General features: G+C 39.1%; 1 protein-coding gene across 4 annotated transcripts in view; it reads right to left on the bottom strand.

The window, feature by feature from the left end:
* Positions 1–19,521, bottom strand: part of LOC311591254 (contactin-associated protein like 5-1-like) — an 869,459-nt gene that overhangs the window by 488,851 nt on the left and 361,087 nt on the right. For all 4 annotated transcript variants that reach the window (XM_084770689.1, XM_084770692.1, XM_084770691.1 and 1 more), the window contains exon 5: positions 940–1,143. In XM_084770689.1, coding sequence (XP_084626815.1) covers positions 940–1,143 — 204 coding nt within the window. The remainder of the gene's footprint in view (positions 1–939; positions 1,144–19,521) is intronic.

Genomic DNA, 19,521 nt, shown 5'->3' with positions numbered 1-19,521 from the left:
TCCATACACACATAGAAGGTCAATGTGCATTGTTGTTGAGTTCTTCGATTACTTTCCATCTTGCTGTTTTTTGAATTTTTCTGTTTATTTAAAACAAGGTTTTTCAATGGCTTAGGACTCACAAAATAGGCTAGGTAGAATGACCAGTATATCGCAGGTATCCTTGTTTCTCTGCAGGAAGATGTTCCCATGTATGTTATAGTGACCTTGTAAAAAAAATTGGTGCATATAAACACCTGCTGACTTGCATTTGGATTTCTTTCTCTCATATCCTAAGTAATGATGATGATGATAATGTTAATAATAATAATAATAATAATAATAAGAAGAAGAAGAAGAAGAAGAAGAAGAAGAAGAAGAAGAAGAAGAAAAGTCTGTGAGTGCCTGTAATCCTAGCATTCAATGACTGAAACAGATGGATCTTAAGAGCTCACTGACCACCCAGCCTGGCCCCAAATAAAGGCTTTTCCATAAGTAATAGACTCTGTTTCAAGGCAATAGTACAATAGTACATAAAGATAGCAAGATACCTAGTGTGCTGCTCAATTCTCTACAATTGTGTGCATATATATGTAAATATGCAAGTTCCTACAACACACACTCACATACAAACACACTATCACCACCACTAAGACCACCACACAGAACAGATATCCAGTGCATGACAAGTCAGTACAAGCATGAGGATTTTATTTCAAGCCCAAGGACTCAGGTAAAAAGGCAGCTGCAGTGACTCTTGTATGCAATCCCAGCATGTACGTGTGTGTGTGTGTGTATGTGTGTGTGTAAGATCATTGAGGTTTCTTTGTCCATCAGCCTGCCCAAATCAGTAAGCAATAAGTTCAGTAAGAACAAAAGAAAATGGAGATCCAAGAAGACACCAGAGCTTCATAGAGCCTCAACAGTCATAGACACACATATGCGTGGGTCTGTCCTTACCCAGGTTCAGGTACAGAGCTAGCCTGCCCTTCAGGAGCTCCAGGGTGATGTGGTCTCCACGTTGTCCTTCTCCATGGAACAGAACTCCATCACCTTGAATGCTCTTGAACCTCAGGGATATCACGTCTTTCAGAGTGCTCATTGTTTTCTGATTAAACCTGTACAAAAGTGAGCTCCTGCCATCAAAGTCAGCAACATCCGATTCTGGGAGCAGAGAGAAGAGAAAAAGAAACATCACTGTGTTTCCTCATGGCAACTATTCTTGCTTTTCATCTTTAATGCTTCCAGGTCAGAGGAATGTTCCTGAAATCTGGAAGACCTCTCTTACAAGGAGGCTCATGGAACAGAGCCAACCTACATAGAATCCATGGAACCATTCATTTGTAGGCAGCACATACACACCACACTTAGGTAGCAACACTCATAAGTGATTAGCAAACAAAACAAGAGGAAATCAGCAGCAGGTCCTGGAAGGGAGCTGCCACATATCTCCTTCCAATGAGGTGTGTGGAGTAAGAGAGTCTCAAGGCTGTGATTGGGCCTCAAGATGGGAGGAATAACATTAGACAAAAATAGCATAATACATGGAAATCTAGATATGATGGAGTGTGACAGGGAAGGAGAAGCTTGGTTTAAACTTTGGACAGAAGTTTCATTAACAATAAAAGTAAGAAGGAGATAGGGAAAGAGAGAAGTATATAGCTGCAATGCAAAAGATACTGAGAGAAACCAAAGGAGCCTACTCAGAAAGCAGCATTTAGAGCTCCTATAAGGAAATCCCTCTGATGAGTTTGGACCTATCCACAGAACAAATAAAATGTCTGACATTTTATAACCTTTCAGGGGTGGCAGACAGATTGCTTCATAAACTCTCTGCCGCTCTGAGAGTTGTAGGGAGTCTCAGCAGGATTGAGCCTATGAGATCTGGCATAAAGGTGCCGGCCCATGTTCTAACAGTGATATTACAGCATGTGCTTAAGGAGATGGGAGGGCAGTGCCATGGGTACCTGCATCAGGCTTTTCTGGGACCAATGCCTGGCCTGTAATAACATCACATGACTTACCCTTCTAGTTACTTTCATTCTGACATTTGAAACCATTTGGTCTCTTCATCCTAAGCTTCAGGCTGGAGTTGAAAAAGAGATGTCCTTTACTATGGCAACTCTGGATGTTTAGGTTAGTCATTTCTAGAACCCTGTGCTGAGAAGTCTGAAAAATTTTTTGGGTTTACTTGTAAAGAATAGCCATTGTATGGAGACTGATAATTTCAACTGATAAAGTGGTATATATGCTTTATTCTGGGCTAGTATGTAGTGAATTTAGAGTTTATGTAAAACATTCAGTCACTGTTTTTATGTGTTGGCATTGATTCTTATCTGAGACAGTCCTTTAATTGAGACATAAAAGTTGAGCAAATGTATGTGTTAACATGAATTCATTCAATATTTACACAAATTGTCTCATGTCAACTCAGAGTAAGCATATCTAGTTTCTGAAACATATGCCATTTTGTTGAGAAATATGGCCTGTTTCTCTGCACATAACATACTCATCCTTTATGATGTCAAAGTAGAAATCAGTTCAGCCTCATAGCCGTGGCTGTGCAAGAACTCAACTATGCAACATAGATGTAGCTAGGTCTATGCTAATGTGAATGGAGCTACTGACACTGCCTAGTAATAGGAGGTGCGGGGATGGACAGAGGGCCCTCATCTGAAAGTAAAGTCATTATACTTTTCTTCCTTCCCCAGCTATGAGTGGCCATGTGAGATTCAAGTACATAGTGGAAGGTTAGGGAAGGGGAATTCTATGCAGTTTCTATGAGGTTGTCAGCCACAATAGGATGGAACTTTGCAGTGAAGCAGCTATTGTAATAACATCAATGTTCTTTTAATTAATTCCTTACCAAAGCTCTTTGTAAGTAAGCATAAAAAATGTATTTGTTCATTGAATCAGGCTTTGGTTGTATCCTTTGTCAAAATGAGTTTTAGTGGTATGATTACTTTGGTCTGTCTTCTATACATTATCTGGGTTTAATAGACATCCGATATGACTTTTTCCTTCATACTATAATCATATATAGAATACCAGAGCTATATTTAATACAACTTCAACTTAATTGTATCCTTTCCTCATGACCCATTTGTTTTTACTCCAGCTTTTAAGTCTTAGGTCTTTACTCTGAGTTTTCATGCAATCAGTATGGCCAAATTCCATTCATGTGATATCAAGGAATATTAGGTGTGATATGTCAGACTCATTCCATTTATCATACTATCTCCCAGTTCTGTTAGTATGAAAAATAGATAGTGAAAGTCAGGAAGTCATGATCTGAACAAATTTATGAAGTATATGAGTATGCACAAACTGAAAAGTTTATTTAAAACTACTCAGTGAAGAAATTATTTGATAGTGTGTGTGAATGTGTTGTGTGGGGGGTACACATTCATGTTCATATGCATGTATGCACATATACATTTATGTGGAGGTGAGAGGCTGACATCCGGTATCTTCCTCATACTCCATGTCACTTTTATTCGTTTTATTGTTATTATTGTTGAGACAGAGGCTAACATATTGCAGGGTGTTCTTGAATTCAAAACATTTCCAAGGGTGACTTTGAACTTCTCTCCCTCCTCTCTCTGTCTCTTGGGTACTAAGAGTTTAACATGTGCCTAACTTTAATCCATGTTGCTGGGAACAATTCAAGACCTTGTACATGTTACACACTCTCTTTACCAGCTGAGCTATCTTCCATTCCCCATTTTTAATTGACTGTGGTTCTCAGCAGTAAGGCGTATTGCATCGCAAGTGAGCTCCAAGAAGGCTCCTGCTTCTCTCTCAAGGCTGAGATTACAGAAGTATGCTACTGGGACAAGCTTTGTTCATATGTGCTGAACTCATGTTGCCATTCTTGTATGGCAAGCACTTTACCACTGAGAAATCTCCATGCCCCCTTAGAATTATTGTAGGTTACTTGCATATTACTTTCACTATTTTTATTTTAAAAATTGTACTGCAAAATGTTATTACTTCTATAACAGACAAAAATGTAAAACTAGTTAGCTACAACTTGGAAAAATTGATAATATACCATCTAAGCAGGGTGAAACTGAGGTAAAAGGCTGTATGGACAGGATAGAATTATTATTATTTGATATCCAGAAAACACAAATAATCAAATTTTCAGGATTTACTAAGCAAATAAAATTTTCAGATTGAGTATTCATAATGACAGCTTAGTTTTTTTTTCTGTTCAATGATATAAAATTTCTTGAATGAAGTGGGGAAGAGCCTGGAAAATATTGGCACAGGAGACAACTTCCTGAACAGAACACCAACCGCTCAGGCCTTAATGTCAACAATTAATAAATGGGACCTCATGAGGCTGAGAAGCTTCTGTACGGCAGGAGACACTGTCAAGAGAACAAAATGACAGGATACAGACTGGGAAAAGTTCTTCACCAACCCTTCATCTGACAAAGGTCTAATATCCAAAATATATAAAGAACCCAAAAAATTAAACACCACCAAACCAAATAACCCAATTGAGAAATGGGGCTTGGAACTAAACAGAGAATTCTCAACAGAGGAATATCAAAAGGCTGAGAAACATTTAAAGAAATACTCAACCTCCTTAGTCATCAGAGAAATGCAAATCAAAACAACTCTGCGATTCCACCTTATACCCATCAGAATGGCTAAGATCAAAAATTCAAGTGACAACACATGCTGGTAAAGACGTGGGGAGAGAGGAACACTCCTTCATTACTGGTGAGAATGCAAACTAGTACAACCACTTTGGAAATCTATCTGGTACTTTCTCAGAAAACTGGGAATAGGGCTTCCTTACGACCCAGCTATTCCACTCCTTGGAATATACCCAGAAGATGCTGTAGCACACAACAAGAAAATTTGCTCAACCATGTTCATAACAGCCTTATTCATAATAGCCAGAACATGGAAACAGCCTAAGTGTCCCTCAGTAGAAGAATGGATAAAGAAACTGTGGTACATATACACTATGGAATACTACTCAGCTATTAAAACAAGGAATTTCCAAAATTTGTGGACAAATGGATTGAGCTAGAAATGATCATAATGAGTGAGTTAACCCAGAAGCAGAAAGACTCAAATGGTATATACTCACTTATGTCTGCATACTAGCCTACGGAGCATGTCCCACGAAAGCCTTCACTTACCAGGAAACTGAGACAGAGGGAGGACATCCTATTGGGACTCTAGATGAGAGAAGCATGGGAGAATAGCAAAGTAGAAGGATCCAGAGGGTCCTAGAAACCTACAAGAAGAACATTATAATAGGCAGATTTGGGCCCAGGGGTCCCGCTCAAAGTAAGGAACCAGCCAAGGACAATACAGGTGGTAAACTTTAAACCCCTACCCAGATCTAGCCAATGGTCAGAACATTCTCCATAATTGAGTGGAGAGTGGGATATGACTTTCACACGAACTCGGGTGCCTCATATTTGACCATGTCCCCTGGAGGGGGAGCCCTGGTGGCACTCAGAGGAAGGAAAGCAGGTTACCAAGAAGAGACTTGATACTCTATGAGCATATACAGGGGGAGGAAGTCCCCCCAGGAACAGTCATAGGGGAGGGGAATAAGGGGAAAATGGGAGGGAGGGAAGAATGGGAGAATACAAGGGATGGGATAACCATTGAGATGTAACAACAATAAGTTAATAAAAATTAAAAAAAAGAAAAGCTATGATTTTCTATAATTACCTTGAAAGTAAAATTCCATAATTCATTATTTGCATACACAGCTAACAAAAATGTCCCCATTGGCTCCAGATCATAAGTAGCATTTGGCCACATGTATGGAAGGTTTGGCAATTTCCTGTGGTTGTTAGAACCTTCCCACTCAATGTTAACACTACATCAATATATACTGTGCTCATTGGACTTCAAGTTGAACTTGTTGAGCTCTTGGCACTATTGTCATATCTTGACTAATGAGCATCATGTCTAGATAGAACATCTCTCACCTTCTATATTTTTACAGCTGGATCATGTTCACAACTTTATCTCCAAAGATTTAAATTCATACATAAGATATATACATTAGAAAGCCATAAAGCACATCTTTTAGAAAAAAGGTCCAGGGCTGGGAACATGACTCAGTGAGAAAAGTCTTTGGTATTCATCAATGAGCAATGGTTGCAACTCAGATCCCCAGAATTCTTATAAAACAACTAGAAGTGTCTGTAAACCCAGAACTGTAGAAACAGACAGGAAGATCCTGCAGACTCACTGGCTGACAAGTTTCTGGCACATGCCTTTAATGTCAGCACTCAGGAGGCAGAGGCAGGCAGATTGCTGTGAGTTCAAGGCCAGCGTGGTCTACAAAGCAAGGGCAGGACAGCCAGGGCTACACAGAGAAACCTTGTCTCGAAAATATGAATAAAAAAGAAAGAAAGGAAAAAAGGAAAAAAGAAAGGAAGAAAAGGGTTCCTGGTTCAATGACAGACATGTTCTCAAAAATGATGTATACATGGGGCTGTAGAGAAGGCTTAGTGGCTAAGAATATGAATACACATAAGTAGTTCACAATAGAGTATTACTCCTGTTTTTAGACACACAATGCCTTCTGGGATCGGGATGCCCATCACTCACATATTAAAGTACTCTAAGTGAAAAATTTATACTAATAGTTAAAAGTAATATTAAAATGGTTGAATCAAGTGGATAGAAATGGAAAAAGTCAACTGATTTCAACCACAATACATATGCACTCTCATGTGTGCATGTGCTTATACACACACACACACACACACACACACACACACACACACACGTGCATAAAATGTTGAAAGAGAAGACATGGATGGAGGTACTTATTATCATATTATATTGTATCAATGTATTAAATCATCAAAAAATGAATAAACAAAAATAAGTAAATAATTAGTAATTAAAAATTAATTATGCTAACACATGTCAATTGATAAAACATTATAATATATGCCACTATTCCAGACACACTGTTTGCTTTAAATCAATATGAAATATATTACCAATTGTGATTGGATTAATTAAAAGCATCTTGAGATCATGGTCTCCTTTTCAGTACTTCATGTCACAGCTGTGATGAACTACATTCAATCTACTCATGATATTTCTGGATAGTTTAGAAGACTGATTGATAAGCATAAATACCAAAGACATGCAATATATCAAGGAAATGATCCACATGATGTCCACAACATCTAAAGAAATCTGAGAAGAGAAGCATGTACCAATGTTTATTCTGTTTCTGTAGCTTATTAGATGGTCAACCCTGGCAGAATGCTTGACTTTCACAAGTTTTATTTCTTTCTGCTGATTATTTCATGAGGCCTATAAAAGCCTAGCCTACTAAGTCACTATTACAATTACAGAATTATAGACACTTACACATGAAAATACTCAATGTCATCTTGTTTCATTATTAATCCAAGGAAGCTTTGCAGTGGGTAATATTGTGTATGAGAAATGAAGATGATATAAAGATTGTTATAAATAAATTATTGGAGAATTTGGCATGGGGATGCCTTCATAACTTTTCTGCAGAGTATCTATGAGTATTTAACTGTAGATAAGATATCTGTGTCAATCTGCTTCCCAACCCCCATGGCTCAGGTGAGAAGCAGTAGAGGGAATGGAAAGAAAGAACAAAAGGATTTATAAATTGAACTCAGAAGATTGTACAGTCTTAAATACATAAGAAGTGAGATACTATTATTTAGCCTGGAAAAAGTCTCACTAAGACCGAAGGAGTAAACAACTCATAGCTCTCAGGAAATTCCTAAAACTGCTAAGATTCATAAGGCTCTTCTCCAAGGATAGCTGTTGGAGAAAGATGATTTTTATAATATATGTCGTTCCCTACAAGTTGTGCAAGAACTTCCAGGGATACAGCTTTGTTGATTTGTCAGCTCTGCTGGGGTGGGTTTTGGGTGATGAAAAACAAAATGAAGATGAGTCAGGTTTGCTCCTGTTATTAACTCTTCATCCATCTCCATAACTAATCCCAGCAAACTCTGGGGTTTCTAAATTGGGCTTTGGTACAATCGATTTTTGTACTGCTGTCAATGTTCTGTCTGGGATGAATATATATCTGTGTCTAGCTCAGAAAAGTCACACAACAAATAATGACCCAAAGAAATAGTACCTGTGGAACAATAATATAATTATTTGCTGACCTTCTATGTTAACTGCGCCTCCCTTAGGTGCTAGGTGTTCATTCACACTGAATATGCTAGTTTCCTCTAGAAAAGTGATTCTTAACCTGTGGGTCATGACCCCTTTGAGGTCGATCAACACTTCATATAGGTCACATATCAGATATCCAGAATCTAAGATACTTACATTATGACTTGTAACTATAACTTGTAACTGTACCAAAATTATAATGTGAAGTAGCAATGAAAATAAACTTATGGTTGGAGTCACCATAGCGTGAGAAACTATATAAAAAGGTCATAGCATTGAGAAGATGAAGAACTGCTCATATTTTCTATGTTTGCCACTTAACTTATTATAGTGCCTGCAGTATCCTTTATGCTTTCTGACTCTCACATTGATGAGATGTTCCTTTTTTGAGCACATATTCCAACTAGTAGGGTAATTCAATCTTTTCTCCTAACACCACTTATCAACAGAAACATTTTCCCATCCAAGAGGACTCAGTCAAACAGGCTGGACATTTGCAATATTAATTAAATTGCACATGAATTGCTACAGCCATTTCACAGATGGAGAAGCAGAAGTTCAGGAGACATTTTATAAGAAGGATTAAGTTCATACACTGAATACTTAATCCCTTCTCCAAACAGGAGAGACATGCTTAGCATACCTACCACCACTTGAATAAGCAGCTTTAAAAATGGGAATAATGGGTCATAATTTTTACTCTTACCCTTAAACAAAAAAATTATAACACACACTAGATATTCATCATTAGATATTATTACATCTCTATTCCATTGTCTTATTTCAACTTTAGTTTTCAGATAAGGCTGAGTTGTGTTTTACATCTTTACCTAGTGTATAAATATCTTGACAGATTCTCTTTAAACCTATAAGGTAATGAAAGAAAATATGTATCATGCTGTAAGATGCATCTAGGTTAAATATGAGCTACTATTTTTAAGTAGTTGTATTGTGTGGTTTGTTCTCTCTCTCTCTCTCTCTCTCTCTCTCTCTCTCTCTCTCTCTCTCTCTCTCTCTCTCTCTCTCTCTGTGCCTGTGCATGTACATATAGGTATGCATGTGCTATTGTGTGCATGTGGAGATCAGAAAACAATTTTCAGAAGTTTGTTCTTTCCTTTCATATTTTGTTTGAGACAGAGTCTTTTTTCATTCTTTTTACTTCCAAGGTATGCACTCAAACTGAATTAAATGTATACCCCCCACATTTGGCTTTTTAAATGTAATCAAACTCATGTTGTCCTGCTTACATAGCAAACACTTTACTACACTGAGCTATCTCCCCATTACCATGATTATGGCTTTTTAAGGGCACCAAAATAATGGACAGAACTAAATATGTCTTCCACATTCTCCCACATTTTTGCAACTGCTCATGGAGAATTTTGTGAGCACTGACTTAAACAAACTGTCCTTGGAAGTTCATAGCACATATTTATGTTGTTTAATGCACTTGACAGTCATACTTGACTTCTTTTGAAAAATGAGGAAGTCAAGACTCAGAACATCACACACAAGGTTGTTTTACATTGAAGACAAGTTTTGCCTTAATAAATAATGGGCATTTCAAGGATTTTGTGAGATGTAAAGAGCTTTGTACAGTTTGAAGAAAGCATACACTGCAAAAAGTCAAAGTGAGCAAAAGAGTAAGTTGATATTAGCCATTAAGTAACCAATAACAAAGCTACGGTTCACAGGCTCAGAGAAGTTAGGTAAAGAGGAGGGCTCTAGTGGGGAGGAAGTATGGATCTCCCAGGAAAGGGAAAACAGAATGGATTTTTGCAGGTGAACTGGGAATGGGTGAGAATGGGATGGGGTATTAATCAGGAGTGGGGGAGATGGGGGTAAGTTTCTCGGGAGAGGCAATTGCAGTTGTGAAATATTAGGGGCCAGTTGGAACCTAGTGCAGTGGAAGCTGCCTGGATACAGGAGAGAGGGGAACTGGGAAGTGGTTGGGGTGGGGAGGATGTGGAGGAAACTGTGGTCTGTTTGGATTGTATTTAAAAGAGAATGTGCTTTCAATAAAATATGAAAGGAAAAGGAAAGGAAAGAAGAGTGGCCAAATTAAAGGAAAGAGGAGAGCAGTTAGGATGGTACAGAAAGTAAAATGCTTCCTATGCAAGCTTAACAATAGAGTTCAATCTTTGAAAGTCACAGAAAATGTGAAGAGATACACTGACCAAAGTTTTCTCTGACCTCCATATGTGCACCACACTATGTGCTCATTCCCAAATACATATCATAAATAAATGCACATGTACACACATAGACATACACACACAATGATTTTTTAATTAAATATGGTATTGAGGGGTAGGTTTCTTTTTCATTTTTTATTTCTATTTATTCAGTTTATATTCTGACTGTAGCCTTCTCCCTCATCTCCTCCTTGCCCCACCCTCCCTCCTTTACCCCTTTACCCCCTACCCTAGTCTTCAAACATGGGGAGCCCTCCTCCCCTAATCATCTGACTCCAGCCAATTAAGTCTCATCTGGATAGCCTGCATATGCTTTCTCCGAAAAGGCAAGGCCGTCCCACCAGGGAGAAAGGATCAGTGAATGGACACCAGAGCCCATGTCAGAGGTAGCCCCTACTCCCCAAATTATAGGACCCATGAGCAGACTGTGTTGCCTATCAGCTTCTTCTGATTAGGGGGCTAGGTCCTCACCATACATAGCCCTGGTTAGTGCATTAGTCCCCTCAGCCCATGTTCCCCTTCCATGGGCACAGACTGTTAGCTCCATTGGTCCCCTTGTCAAGTTTGAGAGGTAGGTTTCTTTACAATTAATATGGACTTCTCTGGCTCCTATTCTTTGACATTGGTTTCTGCATACCAAGTTCAAAGTCTCAAAGCAGTACCTTATCATGAGAGAATCTGCACAATAGCACTCATGTTTGCGTAGTTTTAAAGGTAGATTTGTGGCATTTTGCTATAGTCATGAATTGGAGTCTTGAGTGCACCCAGAGTGATCTCCATTTTCCCATGCCTTGGAGCAAATGATTGGGAACAGGTGCAGTGCAAGAAGTATGACTGTTTAAGAAGGGAGAATTCTGTAGGGTAGGAGTTGGCCAGAAATATGGGAAAGTCAGCACCTTCATGGCAATGAGCCATGAGGATTATGTCCCTTTACATGTCATTTACAAACGAATGCTTTCTCCTGCCTTTGTGTACTAGTCATGATCGGCCATAACATTTGCTGGTGGAGGTGTGATGCTGCTCTAGTCATCCATATGTCAATCATGATGCCTACTCCCAGTTCTACTCTCCTGATCCCTACTAAGGTCCTACTTGGTCTCCTATTTCTGTCTGATTTGTATGATTCTACTGCTCTCAGAGTGTCTTCACTTATACTTATTTTTTAAATACGCTTCTTTTTGTTTTGTTTCTTAGATGTGTATTTGTAGTGTGAGTGCATGTTGTGTGTGTGTGTGTGTGTGTGTGTGTGTGTGTGTGTGTGTGTATGGGAGGTCACATATATGTGTACAAGTATGTGCAGATGAAGGCCAGAGGTTGATGTTGATCGTCATTCCTCATCACTATCATCTTAGTTATTGAGGCCAAGTCTGTCCATTAAGCCAAGAGCTTACTCAACTTCTCATCTTCTTCCAGGGGTTCTTGTCTCTATTTCCTAAGTGCTGGGATTATAAGTGGGATTCTACACCTGCTGGGTACCTTGTGCCAGAAATGAGGTATTTTTAAAAAGTACATCAGGTGTTTTAGCCACAGAGAACTCTTCCCAGCCCCATGGATTGAGTCTATAAAGCTTTTTGACATATGTCCCTGAATCCTGGACATCCTGAATGCTCAGCCTAGATTGTAGTGACCACCTTGATAATGCTTTCTGGTTCTAACTTCTAAGCTGCTGATCAGAGACACAACCCTCTAGCAGGCAGAAGCACACCAATTCCCTGTGCTGGGACACACCAGGGAAAAGGGTCCCCCTCACCCTTCAAGGTGAGGTAGAGTGTCTGGACTGTATCGGACCAGTGGATTTCTTTCTGAGGGCCAAGGGTAGATGGATGTCAGGAAGAGAGAACACACAGGGCAGATCTTGAGACTGTAAAGATCAGCTGAGGCTATCCCCATCCTCCTAGAACAGAAGTGTTCCATGGCAGGGATACAGGGCAGAAGCACAGGATCTAGGTTCTTATTGCAGAAACTCTGTGCATATGAAAGATATAAAATCTGTTGGCTCATTTTCAAAATAATACTACCTTGAGTCACTTTAGGTCCAGGAATGAATGGACACAAAACACTGGGAGCGCCCAAGTTAGCTAGTCATCTCCATTCAAATTCTATCAGCCTGAGAATCCTGGCCACCCAAATTAGAAGTAGAAAGTTACTAACAGCCTACTTTGCCTAGCAGCCTACAGCCTTATAACCTCTAAAACAAATGGGATGTAAACACAGAGATGAACTCATGTACAAAACTGTTGAAAATATGAACTTGTCAGAGGAAAAATAAGGCCTAGATAATATGTGTGATTGCACAATCTGATTACTCAGCCAATGAGAAAGGGTGCAAATGAGGAAAGATCTTGTGTTCTTTCTAAAGATTGCTCTCTGTTTTTAGTCATTCTGTGCTAACAATATGTTTTGAAATGCAATAAGAAGAATGGTTCTGCTTTCTTTCCACCCTGCCTCCGGTGGTTTTATGAAGTGATGGTCACCATTTCTCACAGGAAGGACGCACACTGTTGGTATGTTAAGGAGTCCCCTAGGAGATTTTGATGTTTGTCGATTTCCAAGGACCATTTTCTGTTATGCACACCAGTTTAGCTGGTGCTCTATTGCTGAGAGCTCCTTATCTCACCCACAATGTCAGTGACCTGGAACACAACTGGTAAGTAATTATTGTAATGTATAATTTTTCTCTCTTCCTGAAATTTGATTTTTATGATCTCATTTTTATAATCTCTATTGGAGTCAATATTTGGTTTTTTTTTACAGTGATGACTAGTTGGCAAAATTTTCCAGACTATGGTGGATAGGCTAATCATGGTCCTTAGACTTCCCCAATAAGGGTAGGTGGTACATGTTCCCAGACTGGCCTCCCAGGTGAAGGCAAATCTTGCCCAGACACCTCAGCAGCTCCAGAGTTCCAATGAAGGCTCTATACTTACTGACACAGCTGTTAATCTTATTTTCTGAGAAAGACAGGCGTCTTGAGGTAAATGCTGGCATGTTTGATGGGTTTTTGAAGCCCACCAACAAATCAGCTAAAAAGCACATGTGGGGTAGGGTGGCTCTTGACTCAGAGATTCCACCTTACAATTATCAGAATGGTTAAGATAAAAAAACTCAAGTGATAGCACATGCTGCTGAGAATGTGGTGAAAGGGGAACACTCTTCCATTGCTGATGGGAGTGCAAACTTGTACATCTACTTTGGAAATCAATCTGGCGCTTTATCATAAAGTGGGTGAATACAACTGCCCCAAGACCGAGATATACCACTCCTGGGCATATACAAAAAGGATGCTCCACCATAGAGTAAGGACATATGTTCAACTAGGTTCATAGCAGCTTTATTCATAATAGCCAGAATCTAGAAACAACCTAGATGTCCATCAACTGAAGAATGGATAAAGAGACTGTTGTACATTTACACAACTGAATGTTATTCAGCTATCAAAAACAAGGAAAACTTGGAATTTGAAGGCAAATGGATGGAACTAGAAAGGATCATCCTGAGTGAGATAACTCAGGCCCAGAAAGATATTCACGGTATATACTCATTTATAAGTGGATATTAGGCTAACATTAAAGTCCTCTGAGAAAGTCTATCCAATGGGGGATCAGGACAGATACTGGAACTTGCAGCTGGACCTTGTGAGGAGAAACTGTGGTATATCAACGCAATGGATACTAGTGAGCTATCAAAAATAAGGATATTAGTGAGTATATACCATTTGAGTCTTTCTGCTTCTGGGTTAACTCACTCATTATGATCATTTCTAGCTCAATCCATTTGTCCACAAATTTCAGGAATGCCTTGTTTTTAATAGCTGAGTAGTATTCCATAGTGTATATGTACCACAGTTTCTTTATCCATTCTTCTACTGATGGACACTTAGGCTGTTTCCATGTTCTGGCTATTATGAATAAGGCTGTTCTGAACATGATTGAGCAAATTTTCTTGTTGTGTGCTGGAGCATCTTCTGGGTATATTCCAAGAAGTGGAATAGCTGGGTCTTGAGATGGTATACACTCACTTATATCTGCATACGAGCCTAACAGTCATTTTCCACGAAAGCCTTCACTTACCAGGAAACTGGGACAGAGGGGAGGACATCCTATTGGGACTCTAGATGAGAGAAGCATGGGAGAATAGCAAAGTAGAAGGATCCAGAGGGTCCTAGAAACCTACAAGTAGAACATTACGATAGGCAGATTTGGGCACAGGGGTCCTGCTCAAACTATGGCACCAGTCAAGGACAATACAGGCAGTAAACTTTAAACCCCTACCCAGATCTAGCCAATGGTCAGAACATTCTCCACAGTTGAGTGGAGAGTGGGATATGACTTTCACACGTACTCTGGTGCCTCATATTTGTCCATATCCCCTGGAGGGGGAGACCCGGTGGCACTCAGAGGAAGGATAGCAGGTTAACAAGAAGAGACTTGATACCCTATGAGCATATACAGGGGGAGGAAATCCCCCCAGGAACAGTCATAGGGGAGGGGAATAAGAGGAAAATGGGAGGGAGGGAAGAATGGGAGGATACCAGGGATGGGATAACCATTGAGATGTAACAAGAATAAATTAATAAAAAAATTTTTAAAAATAAGAATATTATGAAATTTGAAGCCAAATGGATGGAGCTGGAAAAGATCATCCTGAATGAAGTAACCCAGACTCAGAAGGACAGGCAAGGTGTTTGCTTATTTATAAGATGATATTAGCGATATAATATAGAATAACCACATAAGAATCCAAAGATATATAGATGATAAGTAACAAAGAAAACCCTAGGGAGGATATTTAATTCTTACTCAGAAAGGCAAATAGAAGAGACACTGGTAGTTATTGAAGATAGGAAACAGGACTGGAGCCAATCATAGATGTCCTCTGAAAGAATCTATCCAGCAGGGAACTGAAGCAGATGAGTCTCACAGCCAGACTTTGGGCCTCCACATCTCAGATCTAAGGGCTGCCATCATGTCCTCCATGCTTCCAAAGATGGCCTGGCTGTGCCAAGGACTCCCAGGAGTCTTATGATAGAACTATATTGACCTAAGCACCCCAAGGGTGAAATGATAAACTTCTATTACTTCTGTTGCTTGTGACAAATGTCTCTGGATAATAAGAACAATTGCAAAGAAGGCAGCTGGAGCAGATATGATGAAAAGGGATTTATTTGGAAAAGAGCACATGACTTTGGCTCAGAAGGTGATGAATTTTGGATGCTATCTCTTGGCAGTAATTAACCAGATAGGAGCAAGGTCTTGTGTAGAGGGAGGAAGCTGGGTTATAAAGAGGGTTGTAATTTTTAATGAGTTTAGGGAACCTGGCAGATCATTATGCTTTATCAGAATTTATAATGCTTTTGAAATTAATTAGCTTCCCATACATAAAAATATTCAAATAGAAGCCCCAGAGAAAATTTAATGTAGCTTAAAATCTCCAGATGGCTTGATGAAACGGGTCAACATCCTTTAGAATTGGGAATATAAAATCCCAGCCATCTTCCTCTAAAGTAACAAAAAGATGTGTCCCTTAATAGAAAGCAGGAACTTGTGACCTAAATATCTGAGGAACAGAGATTATTTCAGGGCTAATCACATGCCAAATACAACTTCAAGGAACTACAGGTATTAAGCAAGCACAATTATTGTTTCCATTTTTATAGAGGGTTTAAGATTACTCAAGCTTAGAGGAGGAGTTAGTGGTAAAATCAGGTTGTGAACTTTGGTGTTTTAATCCCAGTCTATGTGTTGAATATGGAAATATATGGTGTTTAAAAGCTTTCAAGGAGGCTATGAAGACAGTTTGAGCGGTAACATATTTGCCGTACAAGTGTGTGGACCTGAATTCAAATCCCAGATCATCTGTAAAAAGACAGGAATGGTGCTACATGGCTATAATCCTAGTACATGGGTGGTCAAAATCAGTGGATCTCTGGGAGTTAGTGGACACACACCCTAGCCTAATTTCTCAACAATTACTTATTTACTGTTTGGAAAAGTGATGTGTACCATAGGACAACATTGGGAGTTGGAGCTCTGTTTCCATCATGCTCCATGGCTTTGTGGTAAGAGCCTTCATCCACTGAGCCATCTTAGTGGCCTGTGATGAAAATACTTAAGATCTACAGTTACTTCTAAAAATTACAGTACAAACTAAGAAGGAATTGACTACAAAACAGTAGTTATCTAAGATATACAGTTTGAGACATTGAGCTTAAATTCTAGATCTTTATCACAACTACCAATAAAAAACAGAAAGACACATATGGCCAGAATAGGTATTTTGTGTTGTTTTTCCTTTGAGGCAAGGGTTGTGGCCCATGCTGGATTTGAACCAGCTTTGTAGCTGAGGTTGACCTTGAACTTCGGATCATTCTGCCTCTACCTCCAGATTGAGTACTAGACTTACAGGCATACATGCTATGGCAGGTTTATTTGGACCTGGTGTGTGAGGATGGGTTGTGTGCATGCTAGGCAGGCATTCTTCTAACAGGTATACTGCATGCTTCAGGGAATTATTTAGAAACCAATGGAAACAAGTGATTCTTATACAGAAATAAGGGTGAAGGTGCAGTTGAAGGAGAGAGGAGTAGAGATGTTGGTAGGGGCTGTTGCTCCTGACAACAATTCAACTTGTCCCTGGAGCCTCTTAAATGTGTATGTTTCATAACTGCAGGTTGGTGGTTTTGACTTTGGGAATGAAAACCTAACCTGGGTGTCAGAAGATTGATTATGATCTTTTTCTTTCAAAAAATTGTTTTATGCCTTATGATTGAATACTTTCAGATATGAATGCAGGGCCACAAGGGAAATTGAGGACAAACCCTATGCAAACCCCAACTTGACACAACAGCTTATGGATTTATTGTTACTTTACAGACATTGTCCCTTAAATTTAAATTATTATTGAGTGAATTTAGCCTTATCTGTGAAGAGTACTGGAAATCTAAGTACATAAGTTTCTTGGCAGTATGGAGCTCATAATGTGATAGGTAATAAAGGTAATTTTTAATGAGATGTGCCTATAAATTATTAAACAGTCATTTAAAACAGATGGATAGATGATAAGCAATAGATGATAGATAAATAATTAGATAAAATATGATAAATAATAGAAAAACAGATGATAGATAGAAAGACAGATGATGTTATCTCCATCTGTTGCTATTTATTGTTTTACTTCGAAACCTCAACAAAGAGAACAGTTGGTTCTGCTAGAGCCTCTTTTCATTAGGAACTGCAGCCTCAATAGTGTCTCCCAGCCATTTTCTGATAAATATTTTGTGTGCCCAAAGTGGTGATGGTTTTCTATGTAAATATTTATCTATCTAAGTTCTGTCTGCGTGTTCATCTGCTATTTATTCTTTTATTTTAACTTGCTTAATAAGGCCACTAATTCTAACAAAAAATATGGCTACATAGCTCCTTCTCTGGAAAGTAGAGAACAGCTTGCTAAGTAACTGGGAATGAACATGAATTTTTCAACCTCTTAGACCTACCACAGTGACGTGGGACTCTAGACATGAGCCATCATGCTAGCTTAAGGGGTACTGGGACTCAAATTCATATCTAGGCAAGCAGTCTACCAACTGAGGTACAACTGAAAGTAATAGAGTTCTACACATTTTTATCAATATACTTTGTCAGAATTTGAGATTTACAGGCCCAGAAAGACAAAAATATTTTCCTTAAAATACTGAAAAGACGTTATTAACAAAAAGTAATTCCCTAAGAATCAGCCCAGCTAAGCTGAGACAATGATGTCTACCCACTCAACAAATGGCATTTTTAAGAGAAGACAATAGTAAACATGCTTTTTGTCAGGATATTTAAATTGCCTGCAAGGGCAGAGAGCTGGAGAGAAAGATAGGTGTCAGCTTAGCATCAACGAGTTGTTATAAATCTGTTGTATGGTGCCATATAGTAAATCAAGTCATAGCTGGAAATCAGACATTAATAGCAGGTACACAGGAAGTAGGGCAGATGAATTTGAGAGGTATTTGAAGTGCACACCTTTGAGAATGTCACAGGTAAACTGAGAATACATACTGACATAGAGCTAGGGGAAATGTTATTTGTCCAAGGACTTGCACAGCTCCTGTGGTAAGGAAGTCCTGACACAGTTATGAAACTATGTGTTCTGTTGTTCAAGGGCACAAGAATAAAAGATAAGTGGGGGAGGGCAAAAGGGTATGGATGGGAGGGAACAGGAGAAGAGGGATGAGGAGAGAAGAGAAGGGAAGAGGAGAGGAGGGAAGGGAGTTATAGGAGCAATGTTCACTGGGAATTTTAATTGAAAAGTCTCAAATATATTACAGAATCAGGCAGGCAGAGGAAAAATGGTATTCCTTTTTTAGAGATCCTTTTTCTATCTATGAAATGTAGAGGCTGCTTGATGAGGATGAGAGTAGAAATGACTGGTATCCCACAGCTGAGCGCAGAGGCTTTCCTTCACAAGATGGGGATGTGGATTCAGGGTGCTTTCTAGAGAAAAGAGCTGGGAGAGTTACTTTGAGTGGTGGGTGGGTTATTAGACAAGACATAGAGGGAAGAAAGGTACTAAACTCCTTGTCAGTATCATATTTCAACAGCCTGGGTATAGGGACCATTGACTAAGACAGAAGTGATGGGGAGTAGCAGATTTGGGGCTCTGGGTAGGTAAGATGCTTTGTGTCTATGTTAAACCGGAAACGTTTACTACATTTTCACATGGAAGCAAAAAGTAAGCAACCATGTATTAAAATTTCCATAGTCCAGGCTGGCAGACAGATGTGAAAGTAATAAGGAAGTAGGAGATTTTCACAGTCTCTGGACTCTGTAGCAACCATGAGCTATAGACAGGAAATCTAAGAGATCTGAAGTTAAGCCATGAGAGAAAATGGTGGAAACTATGAGTTTGCTTGCTTTAATAAAAGACATTTTAACGTAGTCTTTGAAAATTTCATAGGCACATTGTTCCCATTTCAACTATTTCTGCACCTTCAGCACATAAACCCTCCTACTTTCCTCTTCTTAGCAACCTATGGATTCCAATAAATTATGAACATATGTACATGACAACATACTCCTACTCCCAAGACACAGGGAACATCCTAAAAGAGGTGGCAGATATAATTTAAGAGCTAGGTGCTTGGGAGAATGGAATGAAAGGTTGTTTTTTTATTCTGTTTCTCTGTAGC

Source organism: Acomys minous (assembly GCF_964271855.1).
Source record: "Acomys minous genome assembly, chromosome: 1".
Classification (NCBI taxonomy): domain Eukaryota; kingdom Metazoa; phylum Chordata; class Mammalia; order Rodentia; family Muridae; genus Acomys; species Acomys minous.
This window is presented reverse-complemented; position numbering and strand designations above follow the sequence as displayed.